The sequence below is a fragment of the Truncatella angustata genome, assembly GCF_020726525.1.
Source record: "Truncatella angustata strain MPI-SDFR-AT-0073 chromosome Unknown BKA67scaffold_9, whole genome shotgun sequence".
Lineage (NCBI taxonomy): Eukaryota > Fungi > Ascomycota > Sordariomycetes > Amphisphaeriales > Sporocadaceae > Truncatella > Truncatella angustata.
In genome coordinates, this window is record NW_025763389.1 from 1,902,277 (window position 1) to 1,923,185 (window position 20,909).

Consider the following 20,909-nt stretch of genomic DNA (forward strand, 5'->3'; position numbering starts at 1 on the left):
AAGCTTCCACCCCCTTTGTAATACTTTGTAAACCGACCGAAACCTTGTCAAATCTTAAGTAAGTCGACTCTACCAACTAGTCACGTAGAAACCACTATAAATCGTGTATCAAAAGGCGAAATAGTTATAAATATTTTGGTGATTTTCTATACAACTAGGTCGACATGCTTATCATCAGCAATCTCTCATAAAACTCAAATTCCAATCTCAGGTCTCCTTTCCTTCACAGACTATTACACCCGAGTTCTCGAAAATGTGCATTTTTGAAAATCTTCCTCTACACCTTTGGCCACCGGAAACAGCAAATTACCATGGGCTGCGATAATCCTAACGTGAGGAATCATGCATCTTGCTGTAGTGGGCAGTGATCAGCAAAGTCATTTAGTTCTATTCTTCATGGCCGTTTGGGCAAAACCCAAGATCGAGACAAACACATAGATCGAGACTCTGAAATTGGCGCCCAGCTGCTGAACGATTCTGGGGTAACACTCGCTATGCTTTGTAAGAGGCTTCCTCGATCAGGCAGTAAGAGTATCTGCTTGGAATATGGTTACGTGGTTTGAATATACCCATAATCGTGCCAATCGCGTTCGAGTCGCGTTCTGATGCGCTCCAGCTTGCTAAGTTAGTGTACCTGCTTCGCCGTTCCCACTCTTCCAACATCTAGCGTCCGATATCTAGTGATGGTTTCGTCATCACAATGATTCAGCAAAGCTAGTATACACTGCGACATCATTAAAAGTGCTAATTCCGACCAGCGTCATTCCGAATGAGGAAGGTGTATTGAAGGCACTCCAGGTCGGAAACGGGAAAAGACCGCGACGGGAGTGCGATAATATGCTGGGCTCAGATTGACCCCACCAGAGAACAAGAGCAGCGTTCTAACTCAAAGTCACGTATTCGATCGTCAGCGGGGATCACGATATGGACGTCCTCCAAACCACATGTTTTCCTAATATCCCATAAGCCACTGGCCTGCGAAATAATTAAATTAGCCTGTCGCTGATTTCAAACACTCTATCTACCACCTTGGCGATGATCTCAATGCCGAACTTCAGAGTTCATACTTCAACGCTCTTCGATCCAAAGAAAAAGGCTTTTACCCACAATGTGTCGATCACGGTTGACCCCAAGACAGGCACCATCGTCTCCGTAGACCAGCGGCCTGACGCCGAGATTTATGAGCTGGGCTCTGATGATATCGATCTTCGGGGCAAGGTGGTAATGCCTGGTTTTGTTGACGCTCATACTCATATCTTCCTGCACGACTACAAGTAGGTGTTTTTTGCATTTGGTGCTCCCGGTGGCTTGCTCAGTAATGTAGGCTCACCACACATTAGCGAGCGCCCCGCAGCGGAGCAGCACCGAGATGAGAGCATCGTGGAGCGCGTTGTGCGTGCCACAAACCATGTGCGGACCGCCTTGCTTGCCGGCTACACGACATATCGTGACTTGGGATCGGAGGCGATGCAAAGTTTTGATGCAAACCTTCGAGACTGCATTAATCGCGGCATTATTCCGGGGCCGAGGCTGTTTGTCGCGACGCATCCACTAGGTAGCACAGGCGGGTTCGAGGTGAGGACGGAGAACTATTACGGGGGTACGAGAGCACCGTCTGCCTCTGACCCTGGCGATGGACCGGACGGCGTAAGACAGGCATTGCGACGACGCGTCGCCGAAGGTTGCGATGTCATCAAATTTTATGCAGACTATCGCCGGAAAATCATGAGGTTTCCGCCTAGCCAGCAGCATCCGTACAGATTAGGTATAGAGTTTCCTCCGGCAGCGCCAAATCCAAATGTACCTCTATTCAGCCAGGAGGAGATGGATATGATCGTGAAAGAAGCCAAGTTGGCCGACCTGCCAGTTGCGGCGCATGCGGGAGGGCTGAAAGCTGCGCTGATGGCAGTGAAGGCTGGAGTGACATCTATCGAGCACGGTTTTGAGGCTTCAGACGAACTACTCGAACTCATGAAATCCCAAGGAACCATCTGGGTACCGACACTTGCAGCTGCGGAGACGTTGAACAGGAGCGGCATGAAGAACCTACTTTCTCAAACAAAGCGAGCACACGATCTCGGAGTCAAGCTCGCCGCTGGTGGAGACACTGGGGTCTTCTCGCATGGCAGGGGTGCCAGAGAGATGGAGCTCATGATTGAAGCTGGCCTCCAGCTAGAAGACGTACTCGAGGCGTGCATGATTGGTGGTTGGGAGAGCTGCGGAAAGGACCAATGCGGCTACAGATTTGGCTGGTTTGAAAGGGGGAATCGTGCAGACATAATTGCGCTGCAAACAGACCCTAGACATGACAAATTTGCTCTACGGAAAATAGATTTCGTGATGAAGGATGGCAGAGTATGGAAAAAGAACGGCGAGGCGGTCGGAATGGTCGAAGACCACTTTCCATGGTGAGATTTCAGAGCACTTTTACTACGCTATGTAATCATAACAATTCCGCGCCATTGACTTCTAAGCCCAACTCGTAAAAATGAGGCATTATCAAAGACTGACGGCGTCAGTGCTGGGAAAAAAAAAGTAAAAAAGAAGAAGAAACAAGGTGTCTATAGTAGCAGTTGGTTCTAAGGGGACGGCAACAGTAGTTATAATTGTCCCCTTGCATGATTGAGCGCTAAAAGGCCAGGTAGGCCGGGGGGTTGCCAGATGCGTCAGGAGCAATTTCAGACGTGCGAGAAACTTTTACACCAAGCAATGCACCGTTTCTAATATGTATATACTCCATGTTGCAAGGACAGCAACTCCTCCCACAACGGCAGTCTTTACTCATGCTTGAATTAGTACTGCACTGTATTGCGTAGGTCTTTGCGCTGGCACCAGCGTAGAATGTCAAGCAATGTGGCAGCACAACAACGTTGACGCGGTCTACGGCGTATGAACAGTACAATTCATAGGCCACAATTCTATTAACCATATCTAGCATCGTGTTGTTCCTTGACGTAACACATGGTGCAACCACTACTATGCATTTTCTCTCGATTCTTATGGAATTGTTGCCGAGTTGATTCGTTCTCTTGCACTTCTCCTCGACATGTATTTATCACATGTATCCATGACCGCCCAAGAAGATATATCGTCTTAGGTTGACGAAACAGCTTGTCCCTTCATCGTCTGAGTAAAAGCTTGAAGAGCAAGTTTAGGCGCTGCAACATTTAGGTTAGATGCTTGTGTCTTAGACTCGAAGACCCGTGAGACTTACAATAGTAAGGGACCTCATGACCTGCTCCGTACACTCGAATAAAGCTAAGATTGTCCACTGATTTGAACTGCCCAAGCTCTGTACCGCCTACTGTGTACGGCGCAAGTGTCTTGGCGCTGAACTGAGCTGATCCCGAGTAGGTCAAAGCATTGGCAACGTCAAGATTGCCGAACCAGTTACAAATGAAGTCGGCATCACCAGCCCATGTGAGCACACGAATCCCCGACTGAATCACAGTCGAAAGGGTAGAAACCAACGAGCGAGGATCTATAATTATGTTAGTATGCGACATATTTAACGATTGGCTTGGTTGAGGGTTTCAACTCACAGTCACCGGTGGTGAAGAACTTCTGGTTGACACTGTTAGGACATTCCTGATAGGTTGACTGAGCTCCAATCGCCTTTACGACGTCAGCCCGTGCAAGATATGTCGCGTATGTCTCAGGTGGATTCGGGTCATTGCTGCTGGCGCGAACATCATACGGATCAAAGTCGGCACTGTTGTAGATTACATCGTCAATGTCCTCGCTACAGGTATTGTATGCCTGTTCGCAGGATGCGTCGGCACCAGTGAGGCCGGTGCATTTATTGAGCAGAGGAAGACACTTGGATGTGTAGACTTTGTTTAGCGACGTCTGTTGAGCAGCAGTAATGAGTTTGCGGTAGGTATTGTTGTAGGCAAAATCGATATCAGCCTTGTACTGGATCGTCTCATCGTATAGACCATTGTTGATGCCGAGGGCAACAAGATTAATCTTTTCACCCTGGAGACTGCCACTGGCAATTGCGCTGTTTTGAGTCTCGATGTAACTAGCAAACTCTGGACCGTAATGTCCACCATAACTCTCTGTGAAGATGCCGAAATCACGACTCTCATACTGTGGAAATTGGGTTAGGAATGCTTGGAGAAGCTTCCACACGAATGGCGCTACATGGTGTTAATAACGGTTCCGTGACCCAAACGTAGTGATGTCAGGATCGCAATTACCTGCGGTAACGGTTGATGTGACAGTGTCAGTGCCGTATGAGAAGCCAGTACCAATGGGCTGATCGACGTAGATCATATTGGCATACTCATTGAAGCTGTATGGGTTGAGAGAAGGGGTAGATGCGCCGTTGTAAAACTGGCATGGGCCGTTCTGCGGAGGAAGCTGTTAGCAACGGGTTTCAAGGATTGGGGTGCTTAAGTCCGGCGTTCCTAATAGGGCTTGAAGTAGTAGGCGCTTGACTGCTGGCAATACAAACCAAGAATGAGTCTGAATGAAAGGCTACTGACCTCCTGGAAGAGTCCGATCATCGAACTGCATCCTGGGCCACCATTGAACCATGTAGCCAAGGGTGCGGTGCTCGCATTGTTTCGTGCCTCGAAAAACCTTCAGTAAATAGTCAGAACTATTTTCTGTCATTACAAGAGGCTTCGGGATAGGCAGATTTACCAGAACCACATATTCATGTTTGTGCCGACACTGAGGTAGCCCGAGTATTGATTCACCCCCGGCGTGGTCTCGCAGATTCCTGAATTATTGACGAAGGACATCTTTGTGCCTGTTGCGGCATGCTCGAACACATTGTACGTAACATCATCACGGACCTCGACGTATCTCTTGTCGATCTTAAAGTCAAGCGAGGCTGATGGAGCCGCAAGGACAAGCCTCGCCGAGGCGGCCAAGAGCCAAGCAGTGAGGGACTTGAAGGCGACCATAGTCAACAAGTCGATCTGGACTTTGGGCCAAGAAAGCAACGTAGGGAGCCAAGAAAGAGTGAGCGAACTTGGCATGCTCAATCCGTCCGCCAAGAACGACTCAAGCTTTTATCGAAGACGAAAACCGCGAAGCGAGGCAAATAAGCTTTTTGGAGGTAACCTCCAAGGGTCATGAGAAATTAAGAACCCACCAAAGGTATAGGGTATTGTCTGCCAGATTGGAAAGGTGGCAAGGGTTAGGAGTGCTATAAGCTATAGTTGAGCTTACTGCTTCCAGCAGGTGGATCATCCGGTGCCCACGTGGCACACCACAAATTACCCACTAATGTCGGTCGTGCCAAGATCAACTGCCGGATAGGGATTGGCACTCCGCATAGTGCTACTGTGCAATACCGCCTTCCTCGTGTCAGGGCACAACGTCAAACAAAACAAGCATTTCGCGGGAGGTTATATATTCCTAGCGCACAACAGTCGCGGTGCTCCGGTCCTTATTTACGGAATATATCATTTCTCTCTTGGGTAGCCGTAGCTACTTCAACGTTGAAACATAGGCTTGCCATACGAGAAACATGCTGAGAACATCCTTTTTCTTCATGATACCATATTATAGACGTTACAAAGCCATTGATCATGATCTGCCGCGAGCATAAAGTTGCAGAACGCTCCTCATTAAAAGTCGAATGTCCAGATCTAAACGCACATGCTGGGCTGCGGTTACATTAAGACAGCTTGTACTACCCAGTTCAGCGCGGATACGGGCGCGAACATTGATAAGATTCCGCATGACGTCTCAAATCTCATACGAAAACGACAGTCGTTGGCGAAGTCCCGGTACCTCCTCATAAGAGGCATGACCTACGTCAGCTGATTGCGTTAGTCACATTTAGTACAACTCCGCCATTAATTAATTAATTAAAGCCACACGGCCTCGCGTTGTTAGGTATAGATCTTACAGGCCTATGGCCTCTCTTTGCACTACCACAAAAATTCGTAGACAAATGTCAAAGGGAAATTCGCGGCCGCGGAATTGTAAGTGCAGCCGCTTCCAAGTGACGAGCACAAAAAAAGACGTATAGACTGTCCCATTCAAGGAGTTGCCACAATTTCGACATTCCAGTAGTAGCTAAGCACTTCTCTATTGTGTGTTGCATAGTTAAAGCCGCGAGCACACTTACTTTCACGTCAAATGTATATTGACAACTACTCACTGTCAATTCAGCGTACACAGTGTTAACCATGTGGTTTGCTTGTGCAATGTGTTCTCATGGTCTAATAGTCTCTTTAAATTTGACCGGCACATATTGTTTGACGAGCTAGAGAAGAACGCAAAAGACCTCGGTTGACTTTGCCAAATAGAAAGCAGCACTGTGCCAAACCTGTCATTCTCTCTTTAGACTGAGAAGCCAAGTAGCTTGCTTATGCCACCAACATCGACAGTATCTAGTATGCGTTATTACCAGTAGAAAACTCAATATCATGAAGAAATATTGTTTAGATGGGCTAACGTGAGTAAATTTCTCTTAAGACTGTACCATACCAGTATCATAATTCATACCAACTCGTTCAAATGGTTATATAACACCAAAAACGTAAACAAAAGGTTAGCCGGAATTTATCTCAACGAAAAAACCGGTAGCAAAATATCCCACACTCAGATTCTTGTGAAACCTTGATATGTTCACTTTTTCAGCTTTCGAGGATCATTTGGGACCACTCCCTCTGTGTTTCCTTGCATTCGCTACTAAATGCTCGATAACGAAAGAATGTATATTTGAGAGTACAGGCAAGTGGATTTCTGCTTCCTCGTCACAATGAGTATGGCATTGAAAAATCTTTTCATAAACAATTCTATGGAGTGTCAATTGGGAGTGGAGTGTAAGGAATTTCTTTTAGCGAGAACTGGGTCTCCACGTTGTTTGATATGCTGATGTTTGGAGTGTTGCTTATGGTTCCAAGAGCGTAGTCACTATGAGACTAGACGAAATCATTCTGCACGTCTTCAGATTCGAGTTTGAGTTACTATGCTAACTATGATATTGACATCAACTGGTTTTGACAAAACGGCTATGTGGTTTGTGAGGCCTTGATACAACTCCAGACTGCCAATGATTGAGGAAACATGTATGAACTTTCCAAAATAAATTGGCCTAGATCAGGTCATCTTATTCATATATTAAATTGATAACAATCACACCTCATGAGGAGACCAATACTTTATATTTTTAGAGACAAACTGCGCCGATCGGTTCATAGCAATGACCTTCGTCGAAGGGTGCGTAGTTAAAGCACTTTTCCACATATTTTGATGCCATGGATATCAATCAGAGATGATCTGAACCCCAGTCTACGCCCTCCGCCGCTTCATTTCAAGCTGGAGGTCCGACTGAAGGCAGTTCTTGCTAAGCTCAAGCAGTTGTGTATTCAGCCGCCCTGGAACCACCAGACACTTCCAACAAACAAACAAATAAACAAAAAAGAAGAGGGAAAAAAAGGGGGGTTGAGGGCATTATTGGGTACTTCAATTGTGTCTTTTTTATCCGCTTCGATCCATGTCATTTTCTGTCATGTTAAGTCAACACAATGCCAGCAACGCCAAGATCAACGGCCAGCGTGAATGGATCGTGAACAATCATGTCACCAAACGCGAAAGCTGCCAGAATGAAGCTACTTAGAAGAGCATGACAACACTCATTGCATGGGTCTCCAATAAGTCTAGCCTGATAGTTGAGCCTGTTCCATACAGATTGTCACAATACTGTAGAAGCATTGGTCTAACAATCCAGGTTTGTGGTTGATATGAGTGATATGAGCGGCACAGGCCTGGGAAGACAAGCCCTACGGCCTCCAATGTTGATAGATGAGCCGAAATGCAAACTGGGATGACATTGAGTGAGAGTTTGCTTTTTTTTCGGGGGGTTTTTTTTTCTTCGCGTTTGGCTTCGACGTTACCACGAGCGCGCTATCAGCGATGCCTGCCAGTAACCAACTGCACCCTTGTGATAATGTGACATCCGCACCGCCAGGTGTGCTTCCAGTCAGCCGCGAACATGAATGCGTAAGTGTGATTCTAAGAGAGTGATCTCTCGTAACCTCGTCTCATCTGCTGTCGGATGGTTTGATGTGGCGAAAGGCTCCCCTGAGCAAGTATCCACATTTGAGCTGTTTTTGGGCTAAGCGCATTAGATCCCGTCAGCCGCAAATGGCACTAGTGGAAAACCCTTCACTGAACAGACGCTCTGAAATCTTTACTCCGCAACAATATCTTACCTGTTAAAATCGTTTCTTGGAAGATATTCGCTAACATGGCTGATTCATCAAACTGGAGATCGCGCGCCCCTGTGGACCCAGACGCCCAGCCCAGGCGCAACAACTATGCTTCTCGTAGACCCAGAGATGACGAAGCCTCGAGAGAGGGCCTCGCCGAGCGAAGCCGTTCTGACGACCTCAAGGTACAGAGGCCGCAAAGACAGCACGAAGATTCTCCCGAAACTTCCAAGGCTATCTTGGAGGGTCGCCGTATCTACCTTGGAAATCTGCTCTACAGCACCAAAGTCGAGGATGTTACTGCATTCCTCGCGGACAACGGCTTCCCCTCCGTCGTGAACGTGCACATATCCATCGACCGTTTCACTGGTCGGAACCCGGGATATTGCTTCATCGAGTTTGCTGACAAGGCGGCTGCCGATGACGCCATGGAGAAGCTGGAAGGCGTCCCCTTGTTTGACCGTCCCGTTAAATGCCGGCCATGTCAGCCAAAGGGCAACCAGCGACAAGCAAGTCGTTGGCCTCGTGAAGAGGGACGCGATGAAGGAAGCACTCCCGGCAACAACCGCTGGGGCAACTGGGGCCGACCAAGCGGCGAATCTGGTGACCGTCCAGCTTTTGTTCCGAGAAATAGTGGCAGTGGCATTGGCCAGATTTCGAAAGCTCAGGAAGAGGGCCGACAACTTTATGTCGGTGGTTTACCGAGAATGCTTGACCAAGCAGAGAACGACGTGGAAATGAGAGACATCTTCAAGGATTTTGAAGTGTAAGTCTCTTGTACCTAATGCCAATGCTGCGATGATGCTAAACTATTCGACAGGGAAGCAGTGAGCAAGCGAGTCAGCCCTCGCGAACCCGGTGATGGCCGCAGGAACTTCTGTTTCATCGACTTCACAACCCGTGAGCAAGCGCAGGCGGCTAAAGTAGCTGTTCATGGCTTCTCGTACAGAGACGCGCCGCTCAAAGTTAATGAAGCAGTTCCAAAGACTGATAGATTTGCCAATAGGGCAGAGAGATCGGACAGGGATATCAGAGATTGAACACCAGAGTTGCATTTCAACCAAGTCATGGGGATGGAAAACTCGAGTCAATAGCCGGCCATACTCATGAGTTTTCCGTAATTGCAGTAGCGAAAAGCATTGGATATCTTTGGACAAGAATTGGGCATATTTATGGGTGGATAAAACATTGGCGTGGTCACTTGGATGAGGATACTGGGTATAAGTTTAGACTATTTTAGTCATAGACCGCTTTACCCTGGCGTAGTGAAATCCTACAAGTTATGAAGGCCATGATCTGAAGATCATGCAGATCAAGTAGCCATGTCTTCAATCATATCCGAAGCGAGCAATGATATAAAACTTGGGTTTGATCATAAGCATCCGACAGGGGAGCATATGACAACTCAAGCTGAGGGCGGTAGTTGGTCAGAATACCCACAGTCGCAATGCTTTTGTGCTTAGTATCACCTTGATAAGAATCTTATGATAACACATACCGTTGCCCTGTGCTGTCAGTCATTTCAAGCTATCCTATCTGTCGAGACGTGGTCTGAATAAAATCTTGATGCATCCCACAAACGTGCTAGGCGTCGACCATCACTGTGAATGCATATGTAGTATACATTTGAGTCACTTAGACATCTGACAAACACTTGAGCTTGCCAGATATGGACTGTGGACCGTTTGCTCCAGCACCAAATCTTTGTCCCTTGAGTACTTGTACTTGACAGGCTGAGTCCTTTTTGGCAAACACTCGGCGGCTACATTGCAGGACTCTGTGAATTGTAAATCAGTATCGACTCACCAGATCAATGCATTCATCCTACTCTCAAATCAAGTCAGTAAGCATTTGGCGATTGCCCGCTCTTACAATTCTTGAATTGCCCGTGTATAAAGGCAATCCTGTGGCTCAATTGGAATGTCCCTGCACTTAACAATTTCTTTGACTGTGAACACTTTAGTCTCATGTCTCTTCACCTTAAAGGCATAGTGAATCCTTTGTTTTATTGTTCACAATAAAACGGCTGGTTGGAGGTCCTCTCAACCTCAACAGCACATGACTGCTGGAGGCTGTCGGGTCCTTGCGGTGCCATTCTTAACAAGTTTCTCAACTTAGACTCTCATTTTTCTATCCTTTCACCTTTAACAGCTATCCATTCATAATTATCAGTATGATCTTTTCATTGAATACAGATGCTAGACACATGTCACTTGACCACACTTAATCCAGCCACTTATGCTTCAAACCAACAACAAAAGAGGAGTGAGACGCCACGTTCACGTGTAACAAAGCACTTATCGACTCCCTATTTTTATAAGTCAAGTCAATTGTGCGAATTACAAGATTGATAGATAGAGACAGTACAAACTCATCTTTACACTTTTCTACAGGGCCTCAATTTCCTTGAGGTATGTATCATCACGAACTTGAATTCCTTCCCATTTCCTCAGAAGCTTGAAAATGTTGTATGAACTATGCTGCCTTCGCGTTCAATAGGCGTCACAACAACTTCGACCAGTCACCTTGCCTAGAGACCTACCCTCTTCAAGTATCACCGTAGTTGAGTCATTGTGTAGCGAGGAAGCTATCCTCCGCCTGCCACGATTTCTGCTCATTCATTTGCACAAAAAGCAAACTGCTAGACCCACTTGCCTTGACGCTTGAGCATCACAGCTACCAGAATATCAGGAACTATACTCCCTGCCTGCCATTTCTCTTTTATTAAGTCCTTGATAATTTCTCATCTTATGAGTATCATCATCAAGGGTATCTGGTGTGACATGCACGACTAAGTTTTGAACATCACTAGCCAAAGACATCAAAACAGTAAACCGCTCGCAGAAATACAAGTAAGTAACACAGTATATCTGGTTGACGGACTTCTATATAAATTGATATGCCGCCATAAAACTTATGAGGCATTGGCCAACGATGTTTCAGACTATCCACAGCTCAACCACGTACTATACCCTTAAAAACCAGCTGCTGTCGTCTGATCCCAAGTACAACCATACTCTACCAAGTCAAACATATATGCATCGCCATTAGTACCTTTCTCGCCACGTCCTAAAGTCTCGGCTTGTCAATTACAATCTTCCACCAAGTGACGGATGACTAGCTGCTCTCTAGTACAGTATATACGGCTACCTCCGCCTTTCTCGATACCGAACGAATTTACATGAGACAAACAACTATCCCCGGCTTTCTCCGAGACTTCAAGAATTTATTTACTTTCGAGGAAGGCGGGAGACAGCTATGTGTACCAGGTGGTCTTTAGAGAATTCCCACGCCATCACCCACTTTCTTTTGTGCTTTCTAAAGAGAATCTTAAAGAAAGCTGATATCACTACGTAAAGCTTCACGGGTACAACATTAACTCGGCAAGTATGACTTGATTGGAGACTTTTATAGAAGTATAATTCTTGAAACTACATTCAACGTTTTCTAAAACTTAATGCGTACCGTATGTTATTCTTTGAATCAAAATTCCCATGAAGATCGGGTGTTCTACGTATCAATTCCTCTGGTTACATTCCAATAACTAGCGTCCAACTTATCATCAGAACTATTCCTTGATGACCACACCAAGTAAGCACAGCAACTCGAACACAACCGCTCTTTGGCATCTATCTTTCCAAAGCACAAATCTGGAGACTCCCCCTTTTCACTATCCGGCACCTGAAAAGCACAGGTGAGTTACTATTTAACTCGAAGTCCTTCATTTCATATATCCTTCACTACAGCAACCAAATTCTGCTTGCTGCCTTAGTCGCTCGGGGTTGCTTCACGCTGTTCATCTACGCGTCACCCTGGCTGCCCCAACCATGATAACACCACCACTACCTGCAGCCATTCCACTTTCAAACCAACTCACGCGTCTATTTTAGACCTTTCCCGGCTCCTGCAACCATTTTATTTTTCAGGCCTGTTCAGGTGTGCATTTCAACACTCTCCAAATACCACTCGACCACACATCACTCACCACTACACACAACACAATCAACCACGTTGTGGTCAGCACTTACGTCCTCCGCATCCCATTAATCATCCTCGACCACTTGTTACCGTGCGGGTAAGTAGGGACTTCCTATTTCTCCCATCTCAAGATCTCTTTCCACATGAAACTGCGCGTGTTTGCATTTTGTTAAATTTCTCTCCTAGTTCTTTGTAGACTTTTGTTCTACTTTGAGCATACATTAACAATTGCTTAAAACGTCTCTGACACCACGGTCCCATAACCATATTCATCAATAGTTCTTCAGCTTCTCACTCACCCATCCCTGCCTAGACCACAGTCTTAACGGCACTTCACCATTATCGAGAGATCGAAGTACGACCGCAGTCACCGCGTTATTGTTATCTGATAATAACATGATGGCTGGCACTGGCGACCACAAGGCTGTCTCAGCTATGGCAGTCCAATATTCGGACAACACTCCGAAGCACAAAAGACTGCTAAATCTTTATAGCGAGGAGGACTTGGGCCACGATCCCATGGTCAAGTTTGGAGGTATGATCTAATACAGCCCAAAGAAAGGATGCGTACTGATCAACAAATAGGCATCAAGCACTACGGTGTGATTGGTGACCGCATGCCTCCTGCTCCCAAGATAGGCACAAGGCAACAAGACATGCCCCATACACTCACTTGTGCGTTCTTGAGTGACGCCGGCTCCAGTGCACAGAACTCGCGCACACCATCTGGAGCCAGCAAGCCTCTTCCTTCAACCCCGGGCTTGCCCCTAACTGGTCGTATTAGTCCCGGTATAACCAATCTTCCATCAAGGCTCCTTAGCGACCAAGCAGAGTTCGGCGACAATCTCTTCACCAATAGCTGTGAGGATTATCCTCAACCCATGCAGGGAAGATCACGAACCGCAGCTGTCGATGACATGTATCGTCGTCGAGCCCCTGTCGCTGCCATTAATCCTACCACTTGTTACTTTGCACGGGGTGCCAACAGACCTCTGCGGAAGTTGATGACTCGGGACATGCAGCCCGATCTACCGGCGGCCAAACAGGCACGTCCATCGATCCCTGGCTATACAGATATAGTCAGAGTTCGTGGTGGTCATGAGGGTTCCCGCACTGGAAGTCCTGCATACCATAGCAGAAGTAGTTCGGATGAGTTCTATCCTGGAACATACGGCTCGGAAGAAAACGTCCGGCCTTGCAATCCAGAGGTCAATAAAGCTGACATCGGTGACAACCACAAAAGTGGAGGACTTCCGATTGGCGATTTTTGGCAACTATGTGATGACAGTCTAGAGGATTGTTCAAGCACCAAGTTTGCACAAATCTGTTTGCAAGATCACAGTGTTGATACCCCCTTGATCATTAACTTTCACACCGTACCTCACTACCCAGGCTATCAAGGCTGTATTGTTTCCTTGATTCCTGGACCTTTGCTCAGCGGCACGCCTGGTGCGCCGTTCAATCCAACTCCCTGGCCCTTCACGCTTCAGGTGCCACGTAGCCAATTCCAAGGGCTCCCGTACCACAACAGCCACATCAACCACAACAACGGTAACTCTCCCAACTATGGCGGCAATCCTACACTCCCCAGCAACCAGTCGGCGAACATTCCAGAGTGGCAGTCTTGCTCTCTGTGGATCACAAAACTTAACCTCCCCAACGACGAGAGCGCATACCACCAGCTCCTCTTCGCCGTCCGTGGCTGCGGCAAGGTGTATGCCTGTGTGATCAACCCCCCTGATCTCTCCAATGGACACATGACCTGCGCGGCGAAGCTTGTATTCTTCGACCAGTCCGGGGCGCAAGAACTGCTCCGCCGCTCCTCGTCGGGCGAGTTCGTTGTCAACGGCTACATCCCCCAGGTCGTGTACAACCGGATCCGCACCGGGCCGCAGCCGCTGGGCCCTGAGTCCCGCGTCATCCACATCGAAGGACCGAAGCGCGTCGTCGACCAGAACGTCCTCCGCATGTTATTTGAGGGCACCATCAGCTTCCAGACGGACGAGGTCGTGACCCTCAGCGAGGAGCCCGGCCCCGAGGGGCGCCGGCGCATCGAGTGGCGCTTCGGCTCCTATCGCTGCCAGGCGGCCAGCGCCGTGTCTGCCATCCAGAGGAAGCGCCGTTCAATCCCACCTGACATCGGCGAGAAGTCCAACCTCTGGCGCTCCGTCGTCACATTCTATGGCGTCGACCCCTGTGCTGCCAAGCCTTGAGCAACACAGCGACGAAAGCATGTGAACGGAGAAACGGAGGACGAGTGTGTGCATGACGCCGGTGGTGCTGTCTTGCACGTACGAGGGTTTCCTCGACAAGAGCATGGCTTCCTTGTGCTTGTTGTCTTCAGCACATCAGTGATGCAAGGGTTTGTGCCTCACTCGATGAAAACGAAAAATGCTATTCTTGGGGGTGGGGGGTTCTTTTTCTTTTCTTTTTGCCGTCAACGCAAAGGACCTGTTTGTTAAATTTTTTTTTATTTTGATGGAATGGTTTGCAGATATACATCAAAGGATGCCATGTATGCATTATTCTCCTGGTCTCTCTCAGGGGGAACAAAAGGGATCTCTGGCGTTGGATTAAAAGACAGTGCACCTTCCCGGCATGGTTTGGGACGATCGATGAATGGCAGTACTGATTTCGTTGAAAACTTCTCTTCTACTTGCCTACGAAGAACTAGGTAGCGTTATTGAATTTGACGATTTGTCACATTTGTCTGGTCTTCCGCAGCCATGACTGCATGCTGGCGATGTGCTGCGGCGATAAGCTATTTGCAGGAAAGTCAACGACAGCCCAGAGAAAGAAAATGGCTCACCAATGCAGAAGATCCCTCAATATACAATGAAACGACACAATTGCCTTGAGAATGTCAGACAAAAAAGATATCTGGATGGATAGCAGTTTGATGATCCATCCAGGTTTTTGGCTGTTCGCTGTCAAGGCTTGGCTTGAATGTTGAATCAATATACTTATCCAGCAAGGTCAATTGGCAGTTGCCAAGTACAGGACAAGGAATGAGGAGGAATAACTGTAAAGACAAGATGAATAGTCTCTCGTCACATCACCCATTGCAGAGGAACAGACATGCAAGCCAGAAAACCTCGCTTGTTACTGGTTTGCCAGCTATCTCTCTCCATGTGACGTGCTGAGCAAAGGGCTCACTCATGTTGTCAGGGGGAAGGGTGTGTACGTGTGGGCGGCTTGCACTAGACTAGTGCTGGACTGGACCAACCTAGTTAGGTTAGACGCTGGCCTTACAGCATGTACTAACAGTATTTAGCAAGTAACCTTGCTAAGGTTAGTAGACCTCTCGCTTCAGCTCAGGACCGCACAGGCCATGGGGCCAGCTGTGCGTCTGTAGGCAGCCTGAGCTTTGCGTCGCCTCGCGGATTCCAGCACGACTGCGGGCTACGGACTGCGGGCAGTAGCAGCTCATCATCATCCGCTATCAATCCGTCTCGAGAGGTGAGAGGTGCAACGTCAACGTCAACGCCAACGTCAAACACCACACCCAAACAACCAATCTGCAAATCTCCACCTCCTCCCTCCACCTCCAACTACTCGCCCGCTCTCGCTTTCTGTCGCAACATCACCGGCGCCTTCCCCAGCTTGACAGGTACGAATCCGACCGGCTACGAGAAAATAGTTCATCATGGCGGACGCAGCCTTCAAGCCCGAGAAGGATTTCTCCAAGGAGGCTGACAAACAGATCCCCGAGGCTGAGAAGCTGGCCAAGGTACCTTTGAAGTTTGCAACTCATGCCGCATCACCTGCAGCTCTACTGACCATATTTTCCTCTCTCTAGAACGACCTCGGCGCCGCTGTCGAAAAGCTCACAGTCCTCGAGAAGCAGACCCGACAGGTAACACCAGCTGCGCATTTCCCTCGCCAGGCTCCCCCCGATAAACTAATTCGTTCTGCTCTCACAGGCATCAGATCTTGCTTCCACAACAAGAATCCTCATCGCGATAGTCACGCTATGCAAAGAAGCCGGCAACTGGAGTTTACTCAACGACCAAGTACTGATTCTCTCCAAGAAGCATGGCCAACTCAAGCAAGCCATCACCAAGATGGTCCAGGCCGTCATGATCTTCATTGATGAAACACCAAACCTCGACACCAAGCTTACCGTCATCGAGACTCTACGCACCGTCACAGAGGGCAAGATCTTTGTCGAAGTCGAGCGAGCCCGTGTCACCAAGATCCTCTCCGACATCAAGAAGCAACAAGGCGACCTCAAGGCCGCCGCAGATATCCTATGCGAACTTCAAGTCGAGACCTTTGGTTCCATGGATAGGCGGGAGAAGACAGAATTTATTCTTGCACAGGTCGCACTATGCATCGAGAACGACGACTGGACCCAGGCAAACATCCTCAGCCGCAAGATCAGCACGAGGTTCCTCGCCCGGAAGCCCAACAAGACCCCAGAACAAATAGAGAAGGAGAAGAAGGCGAGAGAGGACAAGATCAAGCGTGGTGAAGAGGTGCCCGAGGAGAAGGAGGACGACGTCACCGACCTGAAGCTCCGTTACTACGAGCAGCAGATCACCTTGGCCAAGCACGAGGGCAAGTACCTGGATGTCTGCAAGCACTACAGGCAGGTCTTGGACACAGAGGCGGTAGAGGAGGATCCCAAGAAGCTCCTCCCTGTAAGTAGCCACCAACGGCTGACAGGCCATGGCAGCTTTGGCTAACGTTGCACGTGCAGACTCTCCAAAGAATCATCTACTTTGTCATCCTCGCCCCCCACGACAACGAGCAACACGATTTGTTGCAGCGCGTCTTCCGGGATCCCCGCAACGAGAAGATTGAAGACGATGCCCGGTTACTGAAGCATTTCACTGTCCACGAGCTCATGCGCTGGCCGGAGATTGCCAAGCTCTACGGCCCTCACCTCTGCTCTACCGACATTTTCGACAGCACACCCAGTGCTTCCGGCCATGAGAAGGCACATGAGCGCTGGCAAGACTTGAGGAAGCGAGTCATCGAGCACAACGTCCGCGTCATCGCCAAGTACTACACTCGTATCGGAATGAAGCGCCTGACACAACTGCTGGACCTGACAACAGAGGAGACGGAGAAGTACATCTCGGAACTCGTCTGTTCCAAGACCATCCATGCACGCATCGACCGTCCTGCTCAGGTTGTGAGCTTCGCCAAGCCTAGAGATGTTGATGACGTTCTGAACGAGTGGAGTCACAACATGAAGGACCTGCTGGGACTCCTGGAGCGTGTTGATCACCTTATCACAAAGGAGGAGATGATGGCTCGCATCCAACCGGGTGCTCAAGGCAAGGGGGCCAAGGAAAAGAAAGGCAAGAAGGCCAAGGCATAGTGGCATTAGCACTCGCCTCAATCAGAGGATCTGGTCTGGGTTCCACTCAGACCAGCTGTAATGAGGACGAAATACAGGTCTGCACAGCATTGTGCAGAGTGTATATTACCAGTAGATGACGGCATAATGCCATAGAGAGCTGGACGCGTTTATCTCGACATGCGCTCATGAAATGTGAACATATGGCAAACTTGGAGCAATGCTCTACTTTCGTGTAGATCCTTGGAGTGCAATTGTTTTGATCAATCAGCGTCCGTTCCCGGGACTGTTCAGTTGTCGACTGGCCAGCGCCGCCAGCGCCGATTTTCTCGGTGGAGTCGGCATCACCACACCTTTACAAATCGGGCTGGCCGAGAAGCAAGCAGCCATCTCATCGCAGTGCGCCTTTCCCACGACATAACCGAATACCTTTTTATAATTCACCGTCGCTGGCACTTGATGAATCTACGGCTGAACACTCGTCGTCATTTACTGTCACTCACGCATCATCGATTAGGCGTTTTTCCTGCCAGGCTCTACTGCACCTCTCAGATGTCCGCACCTACCCAAAATGGCAGTGCCAAGGGCACGCCGAAGCCGAACGGCAAGACTGAGCTGAAGATACTCATGCTTCATGGTAAGTGACGAGAGACGCAGTGGTGTCCGACGGCGGTTGCATTTGCCAATTCGGCGTCAGGACTGAGTCGGTGATTCTCCCTTATCACCGAAACTCATCTCATCATCCCATCTCACCAAATGTCCTATCCACATATCCCAGCCTTTGACCCAGGTGATCATTTGTGTGGCTCATACCCAGACTGAAAATGTATAAATATGTCTACAAATAAATTTACTCACGACCGCCTGCAGGCTACACCCAGTCCGGCCCCCTCTTCAAGTCCAAGACGGGCGCGCTGAACAAGCTCCTGACCAAGGCCCTGGCGCCCCTGAACCTCGAGCCCAAGCTCATCTACCCGACGGGCCCGCACCGCCTGAAGCCCTCGGACATCCCCGGGTTCCAGCCGCCCGAGGGCAAGACCGCCGAGGACGTGGACGAGGAGCAGACCGACAGCTGGGCCTGGTTCCGCCGCGACGAGGCCACGGGGTCCTACCGCGGGTTGGGCGAGGGCATGCGCAGCGTTGCGCGCGCGGTGCGCGACTGCGGCGGCGTCGACGGCGTGCTCGGCTTCAGCCAGGGCGGCGCCATGGCGGCGATGGTGGCCGGGGCGCTGGAGCCGGGGCGGGCGGCGCCCGAGGGCGACGGCGAGGACGCGTCGTGGGTGCGGGAGCTGAGGGAGGCCAACGCCGGCGGGCTCCGGTTCGCCGTCGTCTACTCCGGGTTCGTGGCCAGGGACGAGGGCCTGCGGTGGCTGTACGAGGGCGCCATCCAGACCCCGAGCCTGCACTTCGTCGGCGCCCTCGATACCGTGGTCGAGGAGGGCAGGAGCAGGGCCCTGATCGAGAGCTGCAGGGAGGACCGGACGCGGACGTTTGTGCACCCCGGCGGCCACTATGTGCCCGTCAGTAAGGAGTGGACCATGGCGCTGGTCGGCTGGCTGAGGGAGGTTTTGGAGAAGGAGAAGGAGACGGGGGAGAAGCTGTGAAGTCTGGCCATGATTCGCATATAGAACATGAAGGGGTGCTCGGTGGTCAAGTTTCCTAGATAGACATGTTTGGAAGGGATTGGCTCCATGAAGTTATGGAGCTTGCGTCATTTTTCTTTTTAGACGGTCAAACATCCATGTGGGCCAAAACGAAAGCCGCTCTTTCGATGAGAGCCAGTGATGACTTCAGAAGGCTTACTAGAACTAGCAGATATGGTGCTAGACACATAGCTCGGAGAATTGTACTGGTAATGTCACGATATCACAGCCTGGAGACCGGGAGTGGATTTCTGTGCTCACAATGTCCAGAGGGGGCTACGGATAACTGAGACATTATGAGGCGCACGACAATGTCCTTGAATAGACCTGGCCCCAACAAGATGGCAATATTTTCCTTGATACAGTTCTTGTTAGAGTTTTCTCTGATCACGGTAGTTGTCCAATACCTCTGGATTTCTTCAAATCCAGTTGTGCCTAGCTAAGAATTTCCAATGTTAGAATTGTCGGCGCTAGGACGGAACATTTGGATGAATTGGTTTCCTCTGCGTTAACATGGCATGGGACATGTCGTTTCCGATTGAAGGGTGTGCCGCCGCACAAGTATATTCGGGGGAGGGGACAATATTGTTACTGGTTCCGAATGTGGAAATTTGAGCAATAGCAACACAGCTAGACACATCAGCTGGGATTTTGTCAGGCGCCAATGGCGGCTCTGAACCATGTAGCACATGTTCGCAAAGACTGATAGAGATATCATCATGGTCGGGCTTGGCCCAGAGTCATGACATTTTTGGTCGAGCGAAACACCACTTGGCGATGGAGAAGTAGGCTCGAATCCCTGGTTCGACGTAGCTCTGGGCATCAGCAAAGACATGGCTCACGTCATTGGTTTGGCGATTACATATCCGCGATAGAATATCCCAAAAATACCAGCCACGATGTCGACAAGTTGTCGCGTTTCGAAATCACTCGACAATTCACGACATGATGTAGTCTCCACGACACAAGTAGTTCGCGTAGCCGCAGGGGAACAGCCTTAGGCCATTGCGCCTCGGGGCAAGCATGCAGACTGTGCGGATGAGTCGGCGGATGTTGTTGCAACTTTCAATTCACGAAGCTGCCTCTATGATACAGATGGGCCTCGGTCGGTTCGGGGTCTCTATAATGCATGGTGCGTCGGCCAATGAGTTTCGCCATCCTTCAAATCGATCATTCCACCGCCAGGCCCAGGCTTAGTGAGCAGGCTTCTTGCCGGCGTTGGGGTTGCGGGGGTCGTTCTTCCACTCGTCGGCTGCGTCGGGTTCTTGTCAGTAGCAATTCCCATGCGGCGGTAAGTAGGCGGTTCAGGACATACAGGCCATCATGGAGTTCTGGGCGGCGTTGACACCGTAGATGATAACCAGGCCTGTGCTGCATGTCAGCTTTCGCAGTCCCCGAGAGGGGCCAAGTGCGGGTTGGAGGATGTCGTCGTACCGGCAGCGAAGAAAGGAGCCATGGGCCGCACTGCATTCCAGTTAGTGACCGGGGGTTCTCCAGGTGGTCGGAGGGGCAGCAATTGACGTACGAACGGGCGCAGGGAACTTCTTGAGAGGAGTGACACCGAACCAAGACATTGTGAAGGCGGGGTTGTGTTGTTTCTCGAGGGGTGGATGAGATTGGTATGGGTGATTGGCGATGCAATTGAAGGCGTTGTCGTTCGGAAGATGCGTGAAAAGCCGCGATGGTCTTTGTCCCTTTGCACAAGAGCTTTGATTGGCGCTAGCCGAGACTAGTCCCGGAATGCAAATGTGCCTGCCTTGGAACTGAGGCTAGAATTCTGGAGCGCTTGAGGGCGACAAA

The 20,909-nt window shown here is 49.5% G+C and overlaps 7 protein-coding genes across 7 annotated transcripts; 5 read left to right on the forward strand and 2 right to left on the reverse strand.

Annotated features, from left to right (window-relative positions):
• Positions 1–1,044: 1,044 nt before the first annotated feature.
• Positions 1,045–2,412, forward strand: BKA67DRAFT_595212 (uncharacterized protein; the record flags this gene model as incomplete). The annotated part of the gene is made up of 2 exons (XM_046105135.1): positions 1,045–1,274; positions 1,341–2,412. The coding sequence occupies 2 exons, from the start codon at positions 1,045–1,047 to the stop codon at positions 2,410–2,412; spliced, it is 1,302 nt and encodes a 433-aa protein (XP_045953613.1).
• A 681-nt stretch (positions 2,413–3,093) lies between these two features.
• BKA67DRAFT_595213 (Alpha/Beta hydrolase protein) lies at positions 3,094–4,916 on the reverse strand (the record flags this gene model as incomplete). Its single annotated transcript, XM_046105136.1, has 6 exons — positions 3,094–3,158; positions 3,215–3,481; positions 3,543–4,142; positions 4,203–4,353; positions 4,491–4,587; positions 4,651–4,916. The coding sequence occupies 6 exons, from the start codon at positions 4,914–4,916 to the stop codon at positions 3,094–3,096; spliced, it is 1,446 nt and encodes a 481-aa protein (XP_045953614.1).
• Positions 4,917–8,154: 3,238 nt separating this feature from the next.
• On the forward strand, positions 8,155–9,671 carry BKA67DRAFT_581661 (uncharacterized protein). Its single transcript, XM_046103929.1, has 2 exons — positions 8,155–8,946; positions 9,001–9,671. Exons 1-2 carry the CDS (start codon positions 8,219–8,221, stop codon positions 9,218–9,220), a joined length of 948 nt encoding a protein of 315 aa, XP_045953615.1. The 5' UTR covers positions 8,155–8,218; the 3' UTR covers positions 9,221–9,671.
• A 2,640-nt stretch (positions 9,672–12,311) lies between these two features.
• BKA67DRAFT_695556 (uncharacterized protein) lies at positions 12,312–14,371 on the forward strand (the record flags this gene model as incomplete). Its single annotated transcript, XM_046109309.1, has 2 exons — positions 12,312–12,693; positions 12,744–14,371. The coding sequence occupies exons 1-2, from the start codon at positions 12,555–12,557 to the stop codon at positions 14,369–14,371; spliced, it is 1,767 nt and encodes a 588-aa protein (XP_045953616.1). The 5' UTR covers positions 12,312–12,554.
• Positions 14,372–15,320: 949 nt separating this feature from the next.
• Positions 15,321–17,804, forward strand: BKA67DRAFT_581670 (PCI domain-containing protein). The gene is made up of 4 exons (XM_046103930.1): positions 15,321–15,888; positions 15,958–16,014; positions 16,082–16,801; positions 16,861–17,804. The coding sequence occupies exons 1-4, from the start codon at positions 15,805–15,807 to the stop codon at positions 17,485–17,487; spliced, it is 1,488 nt and encodes a 495-aa protein (XP_045953617.1). The 5' UTR covers positions 15,321–15,804; the 3' UTR covers positions 17,488–17,804.
• Positions 17,805–18,018: 214 nt separating this feature from the next.
• On the forward strand, positions 18,019–19,070 carry BKA67DRAFT_540560 (serine hydrolase FSH; the record flags this gene model as incomplete). Its single annotated transcript, XM_046100792.1, has 2 exons — positions 18,019–18,103; positions 18,337–19,070. 2 exons carry the CDS (start codon positions 18,019–18,021, stop codon positions 19,068–19,070), a joined length of 819 nt encoding a protein of 272 aa, XP_045953618.1.
• A 1,090-nt stretch (positions 19,071–20,160) lies between these two features.
• Positions 20,161–20,793, reverse strand: BKA67DRAFT_581675 (ATP synthase subunit J). The gene is made up of 4 exons (XM_046103931.1): positions 20,635–20,793; positions 20,544–20,573; positions 20,425–20,475; positions 20,161–20,361 (listed from the first exon to the last, which is right to left on the reverse strand). The coding sequence occupies exons 1-4, from the start codon at positions 20,681–20,683 to the stop codon at positions 20,303–20,305; spliced, it is 189 nt and encodes a 62-aa protein (XP_045953619.1). The 5' UTR covers positions 20,684–20,793; the 3' UTR covers positions 20,161–20,302.
• Between the last annotated feature and the right edge of the window lie 116 nt (positions 20,794–20,909).